Source organism: Lepisosteus platostomus, chromosome 6 (assembly GCF_059453375.1).
Source record: "Lepisosteus platostomus isolate fLepPlt1 chromosome 6, fLepPlt1.hap1, whole genome shotgun sequence".
Lineage (NCBI taxonomy): Eukaryota > Metazoa > Chordata > Actinopteri > Semionotiformes > Lepisosteidae > Lepisosteus > Lepisosteus platostomus.
In genome coordinates this window covers 5,651,671-5,674,627 of record NC_142616.1, presented here as the reverse complement: position 1 = coordinate 5,674,627, position 22,957 = coordinate 5,651,671, and the positions used below count along the sequence as shown (strand labels likewise).

General features: G+C 52.2%; 1 protein-coding gene across 1 annotated transcript; it reads right to left on the bottom strand.

Moving 5' to 3' along the window:
- Nucleotides 1-5,722: 5,722 nt before the first annotated feature.
- slc5a2 (solute carrier family 5 member 2) lies at nt 5,723-20,919 on the bottom strand. Its single transcript, XM_088633882.1, has 15 exons — nt 20,717-20,919; nt 20,057-20,128; nt 19,263-19,367; nt 18,575-18,634; nt 17,948-18,052; nt 17,738-17,843; nt 17,463-17,543; nt 16,371-16,600; nt 13,802-13,937; nt 13,018-13,125; nt 11,979-12,129; nt 10,229-10,397; nt 8,475-8,690; nt 8,000-8,135; nt 5,723-7,780 (listed from the first exon to the last, which is right to left on the bottom strand). The coding sequence occupies exons 1-15, from the start codon at nt 20,825-20,827 to the stop codon at nt 7,554-7,556; spliced, it is 2,013 nt and encodes a 670-aa protein (XP_088490008.1). The 5' UTR covers nt 20,828-20,919; the 3' UTR covers nt 5,723-7,553.
- Between the last annotated feature and the right edge of the window lie 2,038 nt (nt 20,920-22,957).

Here is a 22,957-nt window from a genome sequence, read left to right as displayed (position 1 = left end):
CACGTCGGTCACTATCCCTCTCTGAACACTCAGCGGTCACTTCACAGTTCTTGGCCATGTGTCCGGAAGAGGCACAGCACTTAATAATAATAATAATAATAATAATAATAATAATAATAATAATACAGTGTGTGATCTCCTGTCACAGCCTGAGCAACAGTGAGTCTGTCTCTCAATAATAAATAAATAAATAAATAAATAAAAATAATAATAATAATACTTGCTTACACTTATATAGCGCTTTTCTGGACACTCCACTCAAAGTGCTTTACAGGCAATGGGGATCCACCACGACCAGGTCAGCTAAAGCCAGCAGGGTGTCTGCCTTCAGCACCCTCACTTTCCCCATGAGAGTCAGCGTGCGAGTCTTCCACAGGCCCAGTTACACGTTGACCTTGACGGTCCCTCCTCTCCCAGTCTCACTCTCTTCCCATCCTCAGACAGGCTGAGCTCACAGTGAGCTGTATCAGGGTCCAGAGTCACAGCACCACCAGTGTGCAGCCCCACCTGGATGATGTGACGGCAGCCATAGTGTGCCAGAACGCTCCCCACACATCAGCTATCAGTGGGGAGGAGAGCAGAGTAATGAAAACAGTTCAGGGATGGAGAACTCTTTGAGAAGCCTCTCGCACTCCTCAGTGGGATTTCTCTAGAGCCCCTACGCTTCTTCAGTGGATGGGGGCTGGCGATGTGCTGGACACCGTCTGTCTGGGTCTGCTGCTGCACTGCTCACAGCCTGGAGGGGATGAGACGTCGGTTTTGTGCACGGAGATCGGGATCCGTTTTCTGCTGCGGTTCTCGGCGAACGGATCTTTTCTCCCGTGGGTTATGGTGTATGAGCCGAGACCGAAGCTTGGGTCACGGCGTGCTTTGCCTGCTCTGTGCTCAAACTCTGAAAAGACAGAGACGGAGGGGGAAGGAGACCTTGTGTTCCTCCTTGTAGCGTATTTGTCACGCCCTGTACTCCTAGAGGGCGCTCTACTTCACTCCTGTTCCTAGTTCCCTGTGATTATTCATGTCTTTCTGGCGTGTCTTGTTGTGTAGCCTATTTACTTCCTGCTTCTGCTCTGCTCCTTCGCTCATCATTGACGTTCGGATGTCCTGAGACCCGCCTAGTACCAGGTCGTCCCACATCCGCTACCTGAGGGCACAGGTTTCTATACGGCATTCCTGAACAGCTGAGCCAGGGCTAACCCCCGTCTCGCCGCTACGCATAGGCTCTTTTCGCTCTCCTGCCATTCCACGGCTCGTCCCTTCCGACACCTGTGACAGTGTCCATCCATGATGGACATCATCCATTCCGCCTGAAACATGGCAGCGTCTCTACGAGAGGGTTGACACCCCTGGCTGTACCCACATATGCAAGCCCCGACTGATAGCCATCTCGTTTCGCAGCCTCTATCATCTGACGGCAAGTCCGTGACCCTTGGGTGCTACTCGAGGAACGTTCTCCATCTAGGGGAGCAGAGCTCGCTCCATCCAGCCTCCCCCACCTCGGCCGAAGGCCAGCAGGCTGGTCCCCAATACCGCCTGACTCCACGCGGCGAGCGTTGCTCTGGGGATTCTGGGAGCTGTTTTCAGCCTTGGTTCGTCCTCGCGATCTCGCTCTTCCGGTCGGACTCGGAGCCTGAAAGAGCAAACTGACGAGCTCCGTTTCCTCTGATTATCTTCGAGTCTTGTGATGTTGTTTTTTTTTTTCCCCCACATCCTGACAACCCCGCGTTTACAATCAGCAACTTGAATTATGTCCTCTGCAAAGCTGGGTAAATACGTATATTAAAAAAAAACTCACGCTTGAGCGTTTTCTTTCTGCTGGCTCAGGGCCCCGAGAGTCTGCGTCTGTATTAATGTTCCATTTGCTTTTTGGCCCGCGATAGCGCATCTCGGAGAGAGAGAGAGAGATAGAGAGCACTGATCAGAGATAATGGAGTTTACCCTCACCACACTCACACACACACACACAACGCTTTCTGCCGCCAGCCCGGCGAGGAGTCTGCGTCAGGCCCTGCACGGCTCCAGGCTGGGCCTGCGACCGCCGCCGCCGCCTCCTCCTCCTCCTCCTCTTCCTCTTCCTCCTCCGCTGAGCGCGGTGATTTTGTGTCAGCGCTGCGCTGTCCAGAACCGGCCGGTCATTTTTCTGCGTATTAAAAGGAAACATGGCTTAAAACTTCAAAAGAAAAGCCCTCGTCTTCCCTCACGACAGTCGTCCGTGGGAAGGAGCGGGCCCCGGAGCTCCGGGGGGGGGGGCGCTCTGCCGGGAAGGACGTCTCGGAGTTCGGCCGCGGGCCCGAGCGCCGGTGACCGCAAACTCTCTCCCGGACAGCCCGGCCAGCAGGAACTCGCACCGCGGCGCATTAGGGACTCCACCACCGGCCCGCGGGGGAGGGGGGTTAGAAAAGCGCTGACACCACCGATATCGCCGGAGGCCCCCCTGGCCTCGCCTCCACACCCCAGCGCCCGCACCACGACAGGAGCCGAGCCGAGCCCAGTCCGCACAGCCTGCCTCTCTCCCCTTCTTCTTTCTTGTTTTCACAGGAGTTAATGGGCCCCGGCTGTGGGGGGGCGGGGCGTTCTCTTATAGGCCCCCAACATTATCCACTCCGTTCGGGACTAAAGATCTGGCAGCCATATCACCCTGCAACTCACAACTGGCAACCCACTGAAGCTCAGCAGGTGTGAGCCTGGTCAGTACCTGGATGGGAGACCTCCTGGGAAAAACTAAGGTTGCTGCTGGAAGAGGTGTTAGTGGGGCCAGCAGGGGGCGCTCACCCTGTGGTCCATGTGGGTCCTAATGCCCCAGTATAGTGATGGGGACACTATACTGTAAACAGGCGCCGTCCTTCGGATGAGACGTAAAACCGAGGTCCTGACTCTCTGTGGTCATTAAAAATCCCAGGGCGCTTCTCGAAAAGAGTAGGGGTGTAACCCCGGTGTCCTGGCCAAATTTCCAATTGGCCCTTACCAATCATGGCCTCCTAATAATCCCCTTCTATGAATTGGCTACATTACTCTGCTCTCCTCCCCACTGAGAGCTGATGTGTGGTGAGCGTTCTGGCGCACTATGGCTGCCGTCGCATCATCCAGGTGGATGCTGCACATTGGTGGTGGTGGAGGGGAGTCCCCATTACCTGTAAAGTGCTTTGAGTGGAGTGTCCAGAAAAGCGCTATATAAGTGTAAGCAATTATTATTATAATTATTATTATTATTAAAGAGACTCAGTTCCTTGAACCCGGCCTGTCCGGCGGCGATCAGGCGCCGATTCTGGTCTCTCTCTCGTCTCCCCGGGCTGCCTGCTTACCCCAAACCGGTCCGGTCTCAGCGTGCTCTGGCCGAACAGAACGACCAATGATCCTCACGATCACCCTTCAAGACATATTAAACCTTGGAGAGCTTGAATGGTAGAATTGTGTGGCTTGTAAGCACTGCATACCTTGGTGTAACAAGATTTATTTTCATGAAAAAATACCATAGCGGGAGTGGTGTGTGTGTGTGTTTGCGGGGGCTGGAGGGGGGGTTTGGTTTATTAAATTCTGAACAGAAAGACCCCATATCGATACAGCCGGTCACTTCGTCGAGTCACCGGCGGTGAACGGCGCTGGAGAGCCCGAGCTGCAGTTCCGCCTGCTCGCCGCCAGGGGGAGCCCGGCGCCCACCGCACGCCCCTTCTCCACGCGTGGAGCGCAGTGGAGGTTTCTGCGACCGGGGGTCACACGAGGGGCAGCTAGATGAAGCGTGAATCTAAGCAATTTTTTTTTTGTTGTTGTTGTTGTTGTTGTTGACGTGGTTGACTGCCGCGGGTTAAAGCAGGCGTGTTCTGCAGATCAGACGGGGGAGAGCTCTGGGCTTGTGGGTGTGTGAGTGAGAGTATGGGCTCCTCCTGGCGGCGAGCAGGCAGAACTGCAGTTCGGGCTCTCCGGCGCCGTTCACCTCCGAGGAAGAACACGGGCCTGACTCGCACCAGGAGCCGCACATTTGCAGCAAGAAGACGCGGGTTTACAGCCGTGGCCTTGAGGCAGACCAGTACAGGACGAGCTCTGTAACTCTCAGCTCAGCGCTGGCAGCCCCACTGGAGCTCCGCAGTGTGAGCCTGGTCAGTATCTGGAGGGGAGACTCCTGGGAGAGCTGAGGCTGCTGCTGGGAGAGGTGTTAGTGGTAGTAGTTCAGGTGGGTAGCTGCGTCAGCATGCTAGTGGGACCAGTAGGGTACACTCACCCTGCAGTCTGTGTGGGTCCTAATGCCCCAGTATAGTGACGGGGACACTCTACTGTAAAAAGGCGCCGTCCTTCGGATGAGACGTAAAACCGAGGTCCTGACTCTCTGTGGTCATTAAAAATCCCAGGGCGTCTCTCGAAAAGAGTAGGGGTGTCACCCCGGTGTCCTGGCCAAATTTCCCCCTGGTCTTTACCCATCATGGCCTCCTAATAACCCCCCTCTCTGAACTGGCTTCATCACTCTGCTCTCCTCCCACTGAGAGCTGCTGTGTGTGAGCAGACTGGAGCTTCACCCAGGTGGGGGGACACACTGGTGGGGGTGGAGGGGATCCCCCTGACCTGTGAAGAGCTTGGAGTGGAGATTTCAGAAGGGCGCTATAGAAGTGTAAGGAATTATTATAGTTATTAAAACAGTAACTAGAGGAGGCACGGAGCGCTCCCAGGACACGTGTGCACAGCAGGGCCGCCGTCTGTACACGGAGAGTGGTGGGAGCGTGAAACAAGCGGCCCCAGCCCGGAGCCTTCTCCGCCTCTCCTCAAGAGCCCCGGGCGCAGATTTCTCCTCTCGCCTCGCTCGGCCGAGTGTGCCGGATAACAGGCAAACACACACAAAACATCAAACAGGCGCTTCTCGGCTAAGTCGCTGAGGTAAACATTTTCTGTTGTTGTTGCGCTCCAGTCATCAAACCGTAGTCGGAAAGAAATAAGGGGAACTCTGTGTACAGTCGCCACGGTAAAAATAAGAAAAAAAACAACTGACATTCTCTCCTGCGGGCGCTGCCCTCCCGTGTTTATTTCGAAATACGGCTCGAATCGCCGTGCCAACCTCTGAAAGACGAGAGAAACGTCCTTCTTTTTTTTTCCTTCCTCCTCGGCGGAGAGCTGTTTCCGCCAGACGGGACACACTTGCACGGGCAGTTTGCACGGACAGGCCCGCGAACTCCTGAAGGAGGCGAGCGAGCTGGGTCTTCATGAACCCGGCACGGCCGGCTGTAGGTCCCGCAGAGCCCGCCCGTCTCCGCAACCTGCCGATTTCGGGGTGACCCGCAAAACCCGCTGGACTTTTCAGGATCAGGATTGCCAACCCCCTGATCAAGGCTTACGGCTGGGGTGGCGGGGGGGTAACTCCAGTCCGCAGGGGCCACACTCCCACCGGGTTTTCCGGCTTTGACAATAGCCGCTTATCAGGCCCAAGAGCTCAAACCACCTGTATATTTAGGAGTTAATAAACGCCCTAAAACCGCTCAGCTCCTGGGGACGGCAGGCCAAATCAAGATGATTTCTGTCTCTGTCTCTTGCCCCCTCACATCGCTGGCCGATTAGATACTTACGACGCGAAACTACAAGTCCAAGAGTCTGTGGGGTTCTGCTAATAAATATGCGTTCCCATCGCGCACAGCGGCCAAACCGGCGCTGGAAACGCAGAAACACGTTTCCTGTCAGTCAGATCCACCTGTTTATAACACCCTCGACAGGGCCAGAAGGAAAGAGAGAGATTACTCGCCCAACGTCTGGAAACAAAAGATTTATTGTTACCTCGTGCCCCATGCCCAGCAACAAGGTTTCTACGTGCTTGAACAAGGCGTTTGTGTTCCAACCACGCTCTGTGAGATTAAAGCTTCATTTAAAAGGCAGGAGGAAAGGGAATTCTGGGAAAATGAGTTGGGGTGTGTTGACTGGTCAGTCTCTGTTGGTTCTTCTTGTATCGGGACGGGCGAGTTGATCCCAGACGTGCTCAGTGGGGCTGGTGTGTGTGTGTGACTGGTCAGGCCCTGACCCTCTCAGGTTCTGTGTTGCACAGGGACAGGTGAGTTGATCCCAGACGTGCTCAGTGGGGCTGGTGTGTGTGTGACTGGTCAGGCCCTGACCCTCTCAGGCTCTGTGTTGTACAGGGACGGGCGAGTTGATCCCAGACGTGCTCAGTGGGGCTGGTGTGTGTGTGTGACTGGTCAGGCCCTGACCCTCTCAGGCTCTGTGTTGTACAGGGGCGGGCGAGTTGATCCCAGACGTGCTCAGTGGGGCTGGTGTGTGTGTGTGACTGGTCAGGCCCTGACCCTCTCAGGCTCTGTGTTGTACAGGGACGGGCGAGTTGATCCCAGACGTGCTCAGTGGGGTTGGTGTGTGTGTGACTGGTCAGGCCCTGACCCTCTCAGGCTCTGTGTTGTACAGGGACGGGCGAGTTGATCCCAGACGTGCTCAGTGGGGTTGGTGTGTGCGTGTGTGTGTGTGTGTCTGGTCGTGCCCCAGCACAGCTGACTCGATCTCCGCTGGTCCTGCTGAGCTCCGTGCCCCACCTGGAAATGCTGAGTCACAGGTCCTGGCAGGTCTGCCAGGGTGCAGCGCAGGCTGAGGCTCACAGCGGAAGGGAGGGCTGGTTTTCTTTTGCAGTGTCGCAGTCTGTTCCTGACAGGGGCAGAGCCAAGCCCAGCGAGATGAGATCACTATTTGGCGGGGTGTGCGTCCGTACCGGGCGAGCGCACTGAGGTCAGTATTTGGCAGAGCCGGGGGTCACTAATGCTGAGTGCAGTGCGATCGATACTTGGAAGAGACAGTGGCAGTATTTGGCAGAGAGACTGGGTCAGTTTTTCCAAGTTTCCGGGAAACTGTGACAGCTATGGGCCGGTATTTAGCGGGGTGGCAGCGATGAGGACCGGCTCTGGGTCAGTACGGGACAGTATCGGGATCGCAAGGTCTTTAAAACCCTGTGATGTGCAACCAGCTGTGTGGAGTTTGCATGTTCTCCTCACGTGTGTGTGGGCCAAAGGCACACTGGTGGGTAAACTGGCCCTGGTGTGCGTGTGTGTCTGTGTGCCCTGTGGCGGACTGTCAGCGCGTCCGGGGTGTACCCCGCCTTGCGCCAGTACCTGCTGGGATAGGCTCTGGTTCCCCCGAGACTCTGGACTGGGAGAAGCAGACAGAGAAGGGATGGATTTAAATAGTCATTAGGGGCCCAGGCTGGAGTGAAGAGCAGGAGACACAGTGTTCCTCCTGGATCAGGACTGAGATCTTCTAAGATAGTCAATAAGAGCCTTATTGACTATCTTAGACACAGTGTTCCTCCTGGATCAGGACTGAGATCCTCTGAGATAAAGTCAGTAAGAGCCCAGGCTGGAGTGAAGACCAGGAGACACAGTGTTCCTCCTGGATCAGGACTGAGATCCTCTGAGATAAAGTCAGTACGAGCCCAGGCTGGAGTGCAGACCAGGAGACATGGTGTTCCATTGCCGGTGCATGCTGGGATAGACTCCGGCGACCCCGCGACTCCGGATTGGATGAAGTGGTTAGAAGCTGGATGGATGATGGGGGGGGGGACGGGTGCGCGCGGTCAGTCTTCGGTAAGTCTAGGCGTAGAAGCCCCAGAGGAAGATGGCCACCGCCATCATGATGATGGCGTTGCCGTTGACGACGTACTTCCAGGTGGGGTCCTCGTGAATGTCGGGCAGCTGCTTGGACGCCTCGGCCACTTCCTCCTCGGTTGGCTCGGGGGCCTGGGCGGAGCCGACGCCGCAGAACCAGCCAATCAGGCGGCACGCCGGCGACCGGGACACGCCCCCTTCTGCCTCAGGGACTGAGAGGTGATGGGATTGGGTTTTGACAGAGGGAGGGGGAGGGAGGGGCAGGACAAGGGCAAACATTAGCAGTCAAACCTCTAGGATCACACCCCCAGCGAATCACTACACGGGATTACATTGTACAGAGGGCAAGAAGGAAAAAGGGAAATGGAAGATCCCAGAAGAAAAAGAGAGCAGAGAGGAAGAGGAGGGACAGGCTGACGAGCTGCTCTCACCTTCATCCTGCTGGGCCTTGTCTGCGCTCTGCTCTGCTGCCTCCCTGCGCGCCTTCCTCCCTCGCTCCTCCTCCTCGCGGTCCAGGTCATCCCTGATTTCAGTGGAGTGACGCAGACTGAACACCAGCCTGTAGAGCTGAGAGACAGAGAGAGGGGTTAATACACACACACTGACTGACACTCCAGTACATTAACACTGCACTGAGAGAGAGAGGGGTTAATACAGACACACTGACTGGACACTCCAGTACATTAACACTGCACTGAGAGAGAGGGGTTAATACAGACACTGACTGGACACTCCAGTACATTAACACTGCACTGAGAGAGAGAGGGGTTAATACAGACACACTGACTGGAAACTACAGTACATTAACACTGCACTGAGAGAGAGGGGGGTTAATACAGACACACTGACTGGACACTCCAGTACATTAACACTGCACTGAGAGAGAGGGCGTCAGTCTGGACTCACATGTTTGTCAGGGATGGCCTGTGTGCAGTAACTGATAGTGAGCACCAGGGTAGCGGTAGCGAAGAACAGCAGCACGGCGAAGTAGAGGTAGTGCACCCCGCACACCACCGGGGGGCAGTGTGAGGGGAAGAGGCAGCTGCCCGTCCCGAACACAAACTCCGGCACCATGCGGCACAGGCCCATGCCCAGACCCCCCAGCAGGCCCCAGAAGGCACCCTGGGGTGGGGGATAGAGAAACAAAGGCAGGGGTTAACACCACCATAGTCTTCTCATTAACAGGGCACACTGCCGTCCCAGTTTCTCGGTTCTTTAACCTCGGGTCCAAAATACATTCATTGACGTCATAGAAAAAAACTTCCAAGTGTCAAATGCAGCACACAACCGTGAACTTTGTGAAAGTGGCGTAAGCTGCCATTCTAGTCACAAATTTGGGGGAACTGCGACGTGAAGCAGCCCTTCCTGCTCACTAGTCCCTGTCCTGACTCACGTACTGTGATTTATGAGCGAGTAAGTACAGGCTGTGTGGCAGATATCTCACTGCAGTAATGTCCCAGCGTGATCTGCAGGCAGAGTTAACAAGCAAGTTCCATTTATCCGCCATTTATCCACGCTATTATTTCACCGACTCAGAATCGCGAGTGGCATTTCTGTTGGATTAAAGGAGCTGGATTCACAGGCCTGCTTGTTTACAGTGTCAGAGGACTGCTTCCCCTCAACGGAAGTCTCGTTGCTTTGTTTTGAATCGCAGGACATCTGCATACCATCTGCATACTAGGTCTAGTGCAAGTGATCACATCACTCCTGTCCTGGAGTCCTTGCACTGGCTTCTGGTCAAATTCCGTGTGGACTTTAAAATCCTCCTGCTCACCTATAAGGCTCTGCATGGCTTGGCACCTCAGTACCTGTCTGAACTTTTATCGCCCTACTCCCCACCTCGCAACCTCCGCTCTTCAAATTCTGCTCTCCTTACTGTCCCCCAGGCCCGTCTACATTGTATGGGTGACGGGGCCTTCTCGTGTTATGCCCCCAAGCTCTGGAACTCTCTCCCCAAGGATATCAGAGGGTCACCTTCTCTAAACTCCTTCAAATCCAGACTCAAAACCTTCTTTAGAAAAGCCTTTACTGAACTGTTCCACTCTTCACCCCTCTGCTTTTCCTAGTACCACCATCCACGGTCTCCTCTGTGTGTTGTAATTGTGTTTTTATCTTGTGTATTCTTCTTATTTATTGTTGTTGTCATCCTGTAAAGCACTTTGAGAAGCCACCTTTAAAGGCGCTATATAAAATAAAGTTGATTATTATTATTATACCTGGACATGTCTTCTCTTTTGTGATGGAAGTTTCAGGTTTTCCCGCTTCCTGTGTACATTTTCCTTTCCCTGTGGTTCGAAACGCAGGCGATCTTTCTAACCCTGAGATACAGAGTGAGCGCTGCGGCTCCTCTTTGACCCCTGAGGCGTTGGCTGCGCTGCGATCTCAGCCCCCCGCCGTGTCCTAGCCTCTTCTCCCAGCATCCCCCTGTGACCGTCGCGGCTCCGCGCGGGTCTCGTGCCCTTCCCCCGCCCCACCCCGCCGGTTCGTCCCGCCACACCTGGGGCGTGAACCCGCGGTCTCCCGCGTCACGCCACAGGGAGCCAGCTGCGCGAGCTCAAGGAGACCTCCCCCAGCCCGGGCCGGTGAGGTCCCTGCTACGCGCGGGGTGGGAGGGGCGATGACGTCACCAGGCCCGAGCGCGCTCCGCTGCCCCCGCTCACCGGCTCGTTGACCCTCTTGACGAAGACGGCCAGGAAGAAGACGGCGGCGATGGGCGGCGCCAGGTAGCTGGTGATGGACTGGATGTAGTCGAAGAGCTGGCCGCTCTGGGCCGCCTGGACCACGGGGATCCAGGCGATACTGACCGACACGATGACCAGCACCCAGACCCTGAGAGAGACGGCGAGAGGGGGAGAGCAGGGGTGACTTCTCCGCTGACCGGCTGCCTGGTCCAGCACAGAGCCGTGGCCGAAGCCGGACGAGTGTCGAAATCTGCCTCCGGCCTGGGATCGTTCCTCCTGACCTGGCCTGGTCAGACACCTTGACCTTAAACAGACACCTCATACTGTTGGACTGCTGTATGGGACACCTCAGGAGGAACTGAAAGGTGGGATAGGTGGGATCTCAGGGACAGCCTCTGGGCCAGTGGAGGTGATAAGAATTCATGGCGTTCTTCTGGACTCTCCACTCAGAGCTCTTTACAGGCCTTGGGGATCCCCTCCACCCCCACCAGTGTGTCCCCCCACCTGGATGAAGCTCCAGTCTGCTCACACACAGCAGCTCTCAGTGGGGAGGAGAGCAGAGTGATGGAGCCAGTTCAGAGAGGGGGGTTATTAGGAGGCCATGATGGGAAAAGACCAGGGGGAAATTTGGCCAGGACACCGGGGTGACACCCCTACTCTTTTCGAGAGACGCCCTGGGATTTTTAATGACCACAGAGAGTCAGGACCTCGGTTTTACGTCTCATCCGAAGGACAGCGCCTTTTTACAGTCTAGTGTCCCCGTCACTATACTGGGTCATTAGGACCAACACAGACTGCAGGGTGAGCGCCCCCTACTGGCCCCACTAACACCTCTTCCAGCAGCAGCCTCAGCTCTCCCAGGAGTCTCCCCTCCAGGTACTGACCAGGCTCACACTGCGGAGCTCCAGTGGGGCTGTCAGTGCTGAGCTGCAGGGTGAAGTTGCTATATAGCTGCTGGCTATAACTGTTTTCTATGGTTCCAATACGACGGTAATGGTCGCTCATAAACACCCCTTCATGGTAATAACACAGTGACCATAGCTGGACACGGACTATAAAACTATAAAAGTAAACTTATATAAAAATATAAAAGTATACTTCATGGAACACTACAGGGATTCAGGACACTGGGAGAAGTATTCCTTCTGTGACTCTTCTCCCACTGTCTCATGAAGTGGCCATTTTCATCACAATTTAACTCCTACCAAACCTTCACTGGACTGCGCTGTGACTCCCTGTATCCCTACACAAGCAAGAGGGGGCTGGATATACCCAGTTTGGGATGCCAATCGATCCCAGGCCCCCTCCTGCACCCACGGGCCACCAGCGACTGTGCTTAACCTCGTGGTTTACCTGTTAAATATCTCTTGATTTTGACTGTAGTTCTGAGAAGGGTGGGATGGCAGTGTGTGTGTGTTTTATATTTTGAGTCCCTTTCCCCAGGGAAATGTGTTTAAGACGGAAATATCGGTTTCACCATATTGTGTTAGTTATGCGAATATCTACTGATGGATCATCTCGTTGTGGCTGATCAGCAGACAGAGCTGCTCTTTCCCCTGTGTTTTGCGGATTGGTCTGCAGTTTTACACTGCTGTGGTTAATGGCTTCTTGTAGTTGTTCTGGCAGTACGCTAATGGACTGGTCCTGCCAGTTAATCGAATTGAAATGAAACGCAATCTGACTCCGGGATGGAATCTGAGACGGCGAAGGGGAGGTGGGGGAGTCTGACCGGCCCACGATCATCAGCTCCCTGTCTCGGGCCTGCGGCCGCAGTCTCGTCCAGATGTCCATGGTGAACAGGGTGCTGCTGCTGTTGAAGATGGACGCCAGAGAGCTCATCAGGGCTGCCAGCATCACGGCCAGCATCAGCCCCCGCAGTCCTGGGGCCCAGACGGGGGAGAGAGGAAGAGAGAGGCAGCAGAAAGCAGAAGAACAGAGGTTAAGACCATATCATAGCCAGCTGACATATCACCCTGCAGCTCAGCACTGGCAGCCCCACTGGAGCTCAGCAGGTGTGAGCCTGGTCAGTACCTGGAGGGGAGACTCCTGGGAAAAATTAAGGTTGCTTCTGGAAGGGGTGTTAGTGGGGCCAGTAGGGGGCGCTCACCCTGCGGTCTGTGGGGGTCCTAATGCCCCAGTTCTATCATTAACTGTGGCTGAAAAGCTGATCAACACATTTGTATTCTCTCGAATTTACTACTGTAATGCTCTACTCGCAGGGGTATCAAAATCTACTCTGAACAAACTGCAGTACGTCCAAAATTCAGCAGCCTGAATCCTGACCAGGTCTAGTGCAAGTGTTCACATTACTCCTGTCCTGGAGTCCTTGCACTGGCTTCCCGTCAAATTCCGTGTAGACTTTAAAATTTCCTGGTCAAATTTCCCCTGGTCTTTACCCATCATGGCCTGCTAATAACCCCCATCTCTGAACTTGCTTCATCACTCTGCTCTCCTCCCCACTGAGAGCTGATGTGTGTGAGCATACTGAAGCATCATCCAGGTGGGGGGACACACTGCTGGGGGTGGAGGGGATCCCCTTAATCTGTAAAGCGCTTTGTGTGGAGTGTCCAGAAGAGCGCTATATAATTTTATTATTATTATTATTATATAGAGGTCTAGAGGTTAAAACACCTATGCATTAACACAGAAAGAGAGATATTTCAAGAGATTCAGTGGCGCAGAAGAGGAGGAACACCATCAGTTGTGAACTCAGAAGCAACGATCAGTACACAGACTGGAATAGATTCAGACCCGACAGGTAGTCTCACCGTTGGGCATGACTGACACCACGAGCTTGGGATAGGCGATGTTGGAGCAGCCCACCTCCGTCCCACACACCTGCTTACACACCTCCGGCACCACACAGGCCACCTCATCTGTGGAGAGAGAGGGAGACAGTCTTGTAGAGTCAACCTATTTCTCTACTAAACAGTGATTAGAATGGGACAACCCAGCTAGGAGAATGGTTTTGTATGGACAGTATTTGAACTGTCGAGTTGACCTATTTCTCTACTAAACACAGATTACAAAGGGCAATAATAGAAGTTTATGTAGACCATCTGACCAGCGGAGTTGACCTGTTTCTCCACTAAATATGGATAATAATGGACCACAGGTAGGAGGAGGGGTTTATGTAGACACAGTATTTTACTATCAAATGACAATGTCTCTTTAGAAGGCAGACAAGAAATCCAGCAAGAGAGAGGCTGTGGTCAATACAAACATGTCGTGCATGTCCATCCAATGAATTAACACTGCACTGGGGTCAGGAGAGTGGGGTGTCAGTTGGAATACAGTGGCTCTCTTTCTGAAGCACAGTGGAAGGCTTATCGTGGGTTTGGAGGCATCATGCATGGGGGTACCGGAGGTCCCTCACTCACTTGGATATAGTGCTGATCAGGAACTTTGGGGTGCCCTGGGCTATTGGAGGTGCTTTGGCATGAGCTCAAGGATGTTAGGTGGGGTGCCTTCAGGCATGAGGAGAGCTGGTGTGACCTGCAGATACTGGGACCGGTTTTGGGGGCGGATCCTGGGGGGGGTCCCGTCACTCACCGGGGTACAGCACCCGGCTGATCATGCCAGGGAACACCATGAGGAACATGGGCAGCAGCTTGAGGTACCCGCACATGATACAGCCCGCTTTGACGTGGGTCAGGCTCCGGGCGGCCAAGCAGCGCTGGACGATCACCTGCGCAACGAGAGGAGAAGGAGGGGGGGAGGTATGAGCACCTCTGCCAGTGACCTCCAGCCCCAAGTGCACTCATGTGCCCTGCAGACAGGGTGCAGATACCGGCAATGCTCCTCCTGTGACTGAACACTGGAGGCGTGGTGTGAGTGGCATATATTTCCAGTTTAACAACGCATGAGAAATATATCCCTAATGCATCCTCATTCCCGAGACCAGTAGAGCAGATACTTGAGCAGTGCATGGCACACCCGCAATCAAGCTATCAGTAACTGGAAAGTCGAGAGACAGGTCAAGGGGAGACAAACACCTAAAACACCCGTAAGGTAAAGATTAATTTTACCAGCAGAATGAGGAAAATTGACTTTTGCACAGCCCTCCCTAGATGCCTGAGTCTCTTCCCCAGTCTCAAGTGTCTGTTCTTAGATTGGTGCCCCCTGCTGCTCAGCTCATTGGTTGTGAAAGCCAGATGCTCTTTTCTCTTTCTCTCTCTCTCTCTCTTTCATTCTTCCTCTGGTGCTTAATGCACATTGGATCTGAGAGTCTGCTTCAACTCTGCTTCCAGACAGCAGATCACAGACCAGGCCAGCTCTTGAAGGGTCACCTGACCAATCACCTTCTCAGAAGTGTTCAGGTGACTGAGGGCAGCAGCTCATTCCCCAAGCTGTTCTGAGGAACGTCAGACCTCCATCTTGTCTGGACCTGCTGTCCTCTTCCAAAGTGCAGAAGGGTATTCACAGTCTGCCCTCTGTATACCCTTCTGCAGTGTGGTATCAATATGACTCCAGGGCAGCCAATGTGATGTTGGTAATGACAGGTGTTTCTTCAACTCCAGTGTAATCCTAGTGCCCCAGTTCTGTTACCTGGTCAGTGCACTAATATAATTCATGGTCACCAAGTAGCATTAACGGTGCACTGCAAAAATCAGCCATTATATGGCCACTATCTTATCTGTTCTGTATCTGTTCTGTTCAGCAGTATCAATCATTTATAATCAGAATGATCTCAGTAAACTCCAGTACAACCAGTACAATGTCTGATCCGTGGACAATGACAGTTTAACCAATGCATATCCAGAATAATCTCAAATTAATCCAGTGCTTTACCTGGTTTGTGCACAAGTATAAACCCAGTATAACCATTGCCCTACCTGGTCAATGCACCAGTATAACCCCAGTATCGCAGTGCCCTACTTGGTCAGTGCAGCAGTATCACCCCACTATCACCAGTGCCCTAACTGGTCAGTGCACCAGTATCCCCAGTGACCCACCTGGTCAGTGCACCAGTATCCCCTGTGCCCTGCATGGTCAGTGCAGCAGGATAACCCCAGTATCCCCAGTGCCCTGCCTGGTCAGTGCACCAGTATCCCCAGTGCCCTACCTGGTCAGTGCACCAGTATAAGCCCAGTATCCCCTGTGCCCTGCCTGGTCAGTGCACCAGTATCCCCAGTGCCCTGCCTGGTGAGTGCACCAGTATCCCCTGTGCCCTGCCTGGTCAGTGCACCAGTATAAGCCCAGTATCCCCAGTGTCCTACCTGGTCAGTGCAGCAGGATAACCCCAGTATCCCCAGTGCCCTACCTGGTCAGTGCAGCAGTATTACCCCACTATCACCAGTGCCCTAACTGGTCAGTGCACCAGTATCCCCAGTGACCTACCTGGTCAGTGCACCAGTATCCCCAGTGCCCTACCTGGTCAGTGCACCAGTATAAGCCCAGTATCCCCAGTGCCCTACCTGGTCAGTGCAGCAGGATAACCCCAGTATCCCCAGTGCCCTACCTGGTCAGTGCACCAGTATAAGCCCAGTATCCCCAGTGCCCTACCTGGTGAGTGCACCAGTATCCCCTGTGCCCTGCCTGGTCAGTGCACCAGTATCCCCTGTGCCCTGCCTGGTCAGTGCACCAGTATCCCCAGTGCCCTACCTGGTCAGTGCACCAGTATAAGCCCAGTATCCCCAGTGCCCTACCTGGTCAGTGCACCAGTATAAGCCCAGTATCCCCTGTGCCCTGCCTGGTCAGTGCACCAGTATCCCCAGTGACCTACCTGGTCAGTGCACCAGTATCCCCAGTGCCCTACCTGGTCAGTGCAGCAGTATAACCCCAGTATCCCCAGTGCCCTGCCTGGTCAGTGCACCAGTATCCCCAGTGCCCTACCTGGTCAGTGCACCAGTATAAGCCCAGTATCCCCAGTGCCCTGCCTGGTCAGTGCACCAGTATCCCCAGTGCCCTACCTGGTCAGTGCAGCAGGATAACCCCAGTATCCCCAGTGCCCTACCTGGTCAGTGCACCAGTATAAGCCCAGTATCCCCAGTGCCCTGCCTGGTCAGTGCACCAGTATCCCCAGTGCCCTACCTGGTCAGTGCACCAGTATAAGCCCAGTATCCCCAGTGCCCTACCTGGTCAGTGCAGCAGGATAACCCCAGTATCCCCAGTGCCCTACCTGGTCAGTGCACCAGTACCAGGCCCCGACGATGGCGATGCCCAGTAGGACCCCAGGCCAGGGCAGGTCTCCGGTCAGCGGGTCTCTCAGCAGGTTGAAGGCGTCGGCCCGGGGGGTGTAGCAGCTGGCGCTGATGTTGTAGCGGGCCGGGTCGGGCGACTGGACCAGCGAGGGCAGGGCCGAGCTGTACCTGTCCAGCAGAGCGCTGTACCCCCCCACCTCCGCGAACGCTGGGAGAGAGGGGGAGAGGAGCGGATCCGCATCCCAGTTAGAATCAGAACAAGAAGAAGATTCAGAAGAACAAAAACACTAAGACTAAGACTAAGAATAATAAGAACATGATCATGAACAAGATTCATGAGAACAAAAACACTAAGATTCAGACTAAGAATAATAAGAACATGATCATGAACAAGATTCATGAGAACAAAAACACTAAGATTAAGACTAAGAATAATAAGAACATGATCATGAATAAGATTCATGAGAACAAAAAGACTAAGATTCAGACTAAGAATAATAAGAACATGATCGTGAATAAGATTCATGAGAACAAAAACACTAAGATTAAGACTAAGAATAATAAGAACATGATCGGGAATAAGATTCATGAGAACAAAAGAACAATATGGTTACAAATAAGAATAAGAGGATTATAAATATTAAGATTGAGAATAAAAAGATTAAGAAGAAGAATAAAACAATAAAGGTTCAGAATAAATAGAATATGATTGACAACAGGAAGAAGATTAAGAATTGAATAAAGAATAAAAATAAATTTAAGGAGGATAACATGAGGAGCATGATTCTTAAATAAGATTTCAGGTTTAAAATGTAAGTATTAGGATTCATTTCAAGATTTATGGTTCACAATTAGATTACAGTAAAGTGTAAGAATGATTAAGGTTAAAATACATCAGTCTAAATCAAGATAGGATTCTCATCTGGATTAAATTTTCAGATTAAATTTAAATACAATTGGAAAAGACTGTCCAAATTCACACGGCAGCGATATCAGAGCTGACGGTTATGGATTTTCAGGGCGCTAAGAACTGTCGTTTTGAGAGCGACGCCTCTCAGCTGCTTCCTCACCGAAGCCCATGAGGACGAAGGCCCCCGCGATGATGACGAAGGTCTGGACGGTGTCTGTGTACATCAGTGCGGCCAGCCCTCCTGGTGACCAGCGAGCGCAAAAGCAGGCAGTTAATAACTCACAGAACACGCTTCAATACATCAGCCTTTAACAGCTGGCACACATCATGTTCATCAGGGACAAAAACAAGTTGCTCTAGTGCACGTGGGCCACACCCCCAGCACACGGCTCATACTGCCCCCTCCGCCCACAGAGCAGGCTGGGAACGAGTTACCTGTGACAGTGTAGAGAGCAGTGATGGACAGCAGGGCAATCACAGCCACATAAATATTCCAGCCCAGAGCCTGCTGGATGAATACTGCTCCTGAAAACATGTCTACCTAATAGAGAGAGAGGGGTTAATACAGACACAATGACTGGACATTAAAGTACATTAACACTGTGGAGGAACAGATTTGGAGGACAAAAATACAGAGACACTTACTGAGATCTTGGTGAAGATGTACAGGAAGAGAGATATTATGGACAAATAGAGACTGATCCTTCCTCCACCAAACCTCTTCTTTAGGTACTGAGGCATAGTGATCACCTAAGACAGAAGGGGGAAGGGTTAATACAGACACACTGACTGGACACTCCAGTACATTAACACTGCACTGAGAGAGAGAGGGGTTAATACAGACACACTGACTGGACACTCCAGTACATTAACACTGCACTGAGAGAGGGGGGTTAATACAGACACACTGGACACTCCAGTACATTAACACTGCACTGAGAGAGAGGGGTTAATACAGACACACTGACTGGACACTCCAGTACATTAACACTGCACTGAGAGAGAGGGGTTAATACAGACACACTGACTGGACACTCCAGTACATTAACACTGCACTGAGAGAGAGGGGTTAATACAGACACACTGGACACTCCAGTACATTAACACTGCACTGAGAGAGAGGGGTTAATACAGACAGACACACTGGACACTACAGTACAACAACACTGCACTGAGAGTGAAATAAATGATGGATGAGAGATAGATAGACAATTAACTGGTCTCTTTTAACATCAATCTGTCCATGTTCATCAGTCTCTCTAAGTAACTTACCCCGGCAGTGAGGTAGACAGGAACAAACAACCACCCTAACAGCAGCACAATAAACAGAGCCTGCAAGAAAAGGAAAGGTTATCGACCCATCTCCCTTCTACAGCTGGGTTGAAAATTCATTTCTTTTCACCTCACTGTTACAGAGACACACTACATCCAGAAATACCCTATCCACCCAGTCACACACACACATCCGACACACATCCAGTCCACACGACAAACACCCAGATCTTACCCCCCACACCCGACACGCACATCGGGAATAACATGGGCTTTTCTTTAAACAAAATGCGGATATCTTGGACTGGACCGGTGACTATGCACTCCAGCAGGTTCTGGACAGTTCAGAGCTCTGATCTCTTCCAAGCAAGGCTGTGGGCTGGACCTGCAGGTCCACTCCTGCCCCTAGGCTTCAGAAGGGCTGAGATCGGGACTGGTCTGTCTCCTGCTCCTCAACCCAACCTCTCATTGCCTGCCCCCCTGAAAGAGCCCCTTCATTCGACTGGGGTATCTAATATTTTGGCCAGCGTGTGCATGTCTTGTGAAGTAGATGGGTTTCACTCTGGCAGACTCCAGGCCCTGTGCAGTGAAGTCAAATTCACAAGTGCATCTATAACGGCTGTCACTGTCAGAAACGAGACTCTGTCACGATATGGAAGAACTACGGTCTTGAAAGGAGATGACTTACGTTCCACTCAAATCCTCCAACCGCGATCCCACTGGCTGCACCAGTGCCGGCCAAGCCCACGAAGTGTCCACTTCCGATATTGCTGGCAAAGAGAGAGGCTCCCACCTCAAAGAGAGAGAGAGGTCAATACAGACACACTGACTGGACACTCCAGTACATTAACACTGCACTGAGAGAGAGGGGTTAATACAGACACACTGGACACTGCAGTACATTAACACTGCACTGAGAGAGAGAGGGGTTAATACAGACACACTGACTGGACACTCCAGTACATTAACACTGCACTGAGAGAGAGGGGTTAATACAGACACACTGACTGGACACTCCAGTACATTAACACTGCACTGAGAGAGAGGGGTTAATACAGACACACTGACTGGACACTCCAGTACATTAACACTGCACTGAGAGAGGGGGGTTAATACAGACACACTGACTGGACACTACAGTACATTAACACTGCACTGAGAGTGAGAGGGGTTAATACAGACACACTGACTGGACACTCCAGTACATTAACACTGCACTGAGAGAGAGGGGTTAATACAGACACACTGACTGGACACTCCAGTACATGAACACTGCACTGAGAGAGAGAGGGGTTAATACAGACACACTGACTGGACACTCCAGTACATTAACACTGCACTGAGAGAGAGGGGTTAATACAGACACACTGACTGGACACTCCAGTACATTAACACTGCACTGAGAGAGAGGGGTTAATACAGACACACTGGACACTATAGTACATTAACACAGCACTGAATTAAATAATTATTTTTACTCACTGGCCACCAGACCATAGTCCGTCCTGCTAGGAAATACCCCCCCACTGTTCCCCGATTGGTCCGGAACATTGACTGCAAGGAGCAACAGCCAATCAGTGAACAGACAGACAGGTGCGATGTGAGACAGACTAAGAAACAGAGTTGACCAGGTTTGTATTAGGATATCTGAATGCATGGGTACTGACAGAAGGGAGACATTATTACAGACGGACCACTGGACACACAGACTGACTCAGTCCAACAAGAGGACAGACAGACCTACAGGACAGACGGATCTACAAGGAAGAGGACGGACAGGGAGACATTATTACAGACGGACCGCCGGACACACAGACTGACTCAGTCCAACAAGAGGACAGACAGACCTACAGGACAGACGGATCTACAAGGAAGAGGACGGACAGGGAGACATTATTACAGACGGACCGCCGGACACACAGACTGACTCAGTCCAACAAGAGGACAGACAGACCTACAGGACAGACGGATCTACAAGGAAGAGGACGGACAGGGAGACATTATTACAGACGGGCCGCCGGACACACAGACTGACTCAGTCCAACAAGAGGACAGACAGACCTACAGGACAGACGGATCTACAAGGAAGAGGACGGAGAGGGAGACATTATTACAGACGGACCGCCGGACACACAGACTGACCCACAGCCCCACGCCGATGACCATCAGGAAGTAGACCACGATGACGCAGATGTCCGCGGGGTTGTTGATGGTGCCCTTCCTGAGAGTGACGTCCCCCGTGCTGTTCCCCATGCCTGTGCCGAGCAGTCGCACTCCGGGAGAGATGGAGAGACGGAGAGACAGAGGGCGAATGAAGGAGAGGGAAGAGGAGAAATGCAGGAGGAGGGGGACCCTCTTCGACCTTTGTGCTGCCGAAAGGGCTGAGCTAGGAGTCTATTAATGATTGGTAATAATTAACGATCACTCTCACCCTCCACCCCACCCTGCTACGAACACGTTTCTCCGGGCATCAGCAAGAAAAGTGAAGGGTTCATACTCAAGTGTCTCTGTCTCTCTGACTCACTGTTCCTCTCTGTGTCCCTGTCTCACCATCTCCCTCACTCGCTGTCTCACAGTCTCACCAACCCTCTGTCTCTCTGTCTGTTCCTCAGGCTGGGACAGGAGATCACACACTGTATTATTATTATTGAGAGACAGGCTCACTGTCTGTTCCTCAGGCTGGGACAGGAGATCACACACTGGATTATTATTATTATTATTATTGAGAGACAGGCTCACTGTCTGTTCCTCAGGCTGGGACAGGAGATCACACACTGTATTATTATTATTGAGAGACGGGATCACTGTCTGTTCCTCAGGCTGGGACAGGAGATCACACACTGTATTATTATTATTGAGAGACGGGATCACTGTCTGTTCCTCAGGCTGGGACAGGAGATCACACACTGTATTATTATTATTGAGAGACGGGATCACTGTCTGTTCCTCAGGCTGGGACAGGAGATCACACATTGTATTATTATTATTGAGTGACAGGCTCACTGTCTGTTCCTCAGGCTGGGGTAGGAGATCACACACTGTATTATTATTATTGAGAGACAGACTCACTGTTCCTCAGACTGGGACAGGAGATCACACACTGGATTATTATTATTGAGAGACAGGCTCACTGTCTGTTCCTCAGGCTGGGACAGGAGATCACACACTGGATTATTATTATTGAGAGACAGGCTCACTGTCTGTTCCTCAGGCTGGGACAGGAGATCACATCAGGGGCTGCAGCTCGATTGAGTTTCCTCCCCTTCCCCCAGGAAGATTGAAAGCTGTTCTCTCTGCCCATCACCACCCTCCCTCTCACACTCTCTCCAATTAGTGATCAATTAACAAGTTAGCAGGGACCCATTTATTGAGTTAATGAGTTAATGATTGGAATGTGTGAAATAGGAAAGTGAAACTACTGTGAGAAGCAGGACACTCCAGCAAATAAAAAGAGACACACTGAGAGAGAGAGACAGGCACAGAAATCTAGTCCCAGAGTTCCCACACCTGCCAGAATCACAACAGGTCCCAATCCTACTGGGAGAAGGAGAAGGGAACTCACGTGAACTGGCAACCCAGTATGTGATCTCTTGTCACAGCCTGAGGAACAGTGAGTCTGTCTCCCAATAATGCTTAATATGTTTACAGTATATGTAAATATTTTATGATATGTCTTTGTTGTAAATGTCTGTAATATGTCAATAGATTTTATTTTATTTTTTGTTGGCAACACTGATTGTTTTGTTAATTTTATTTTTATTTGCTTTGGCAACACTGATTCTACCCATCAGTCATGCTAATAAAGCACCTTGAATTGAATTTAATTGACTGGCACAGAGGGACAGACACATTGACAGAAAAAGACAGACACAGAGAGAGACAGGCACACTGTCAGAGAGAGAGGAGACAGGCACACTGACAGAGAGACAGACACTGACACACTGACAGAGAGAGAACAACACTGACAGAGAGAAAGACAGACACACTGACACACAGAGACAGACACTGACAGAGAGAGAGAAAGGCACACTGACAGAGAGAGACAGGCACACAGGTACAGAGAGAGAGACAGACACTGACAGAGAGAGAGACTGACAGAGAGAGAGAAAGGCACACTGACAGAGAGACAGACCCTGACAGAGAGAGACAGGCACACAGGTACAGAGAGAGAGACAGACGGCTGTGTCTCAGTGCAGAGTGCCCCAGTGTTTATGGTGACCTGTGATGTCAACATGCCGATACATGATGTTTACAGTCGTCAATAGGGGTGTGTTTCCATAAACAGATCCCAAGCACTCAGTCACAAGCTGACACAAACACACAGCCTGCCCCAGGGCACAGACACAGACAGGAGAGAGGGGCAGACAGGAGAGGGGGGGGGCA

Coding starts and splice junctions, on each gene's coding strand:
- slc5a2 (XM_088633882.1), bottom strand. CDS start 20,827: ATGGGGAACAGCACGGGGGACGTCACTCTCAGGAAGGGCACCATCAAC. Junction 19,368..20,056: donor GGACTATGGTCTGGTGGCCA/GTGAGTAAAAAT, acceptor TCTCTCTTTGAG/GTGGGAGCCTCTCTCTTTGC. Junction 17,844..17,947: donor ACATCTTCACCAAGATCTCA/GTAAGTGTCTCT, acceptor TCTCTCTATTAG/GTAGACATGTTTTCAGGAGC.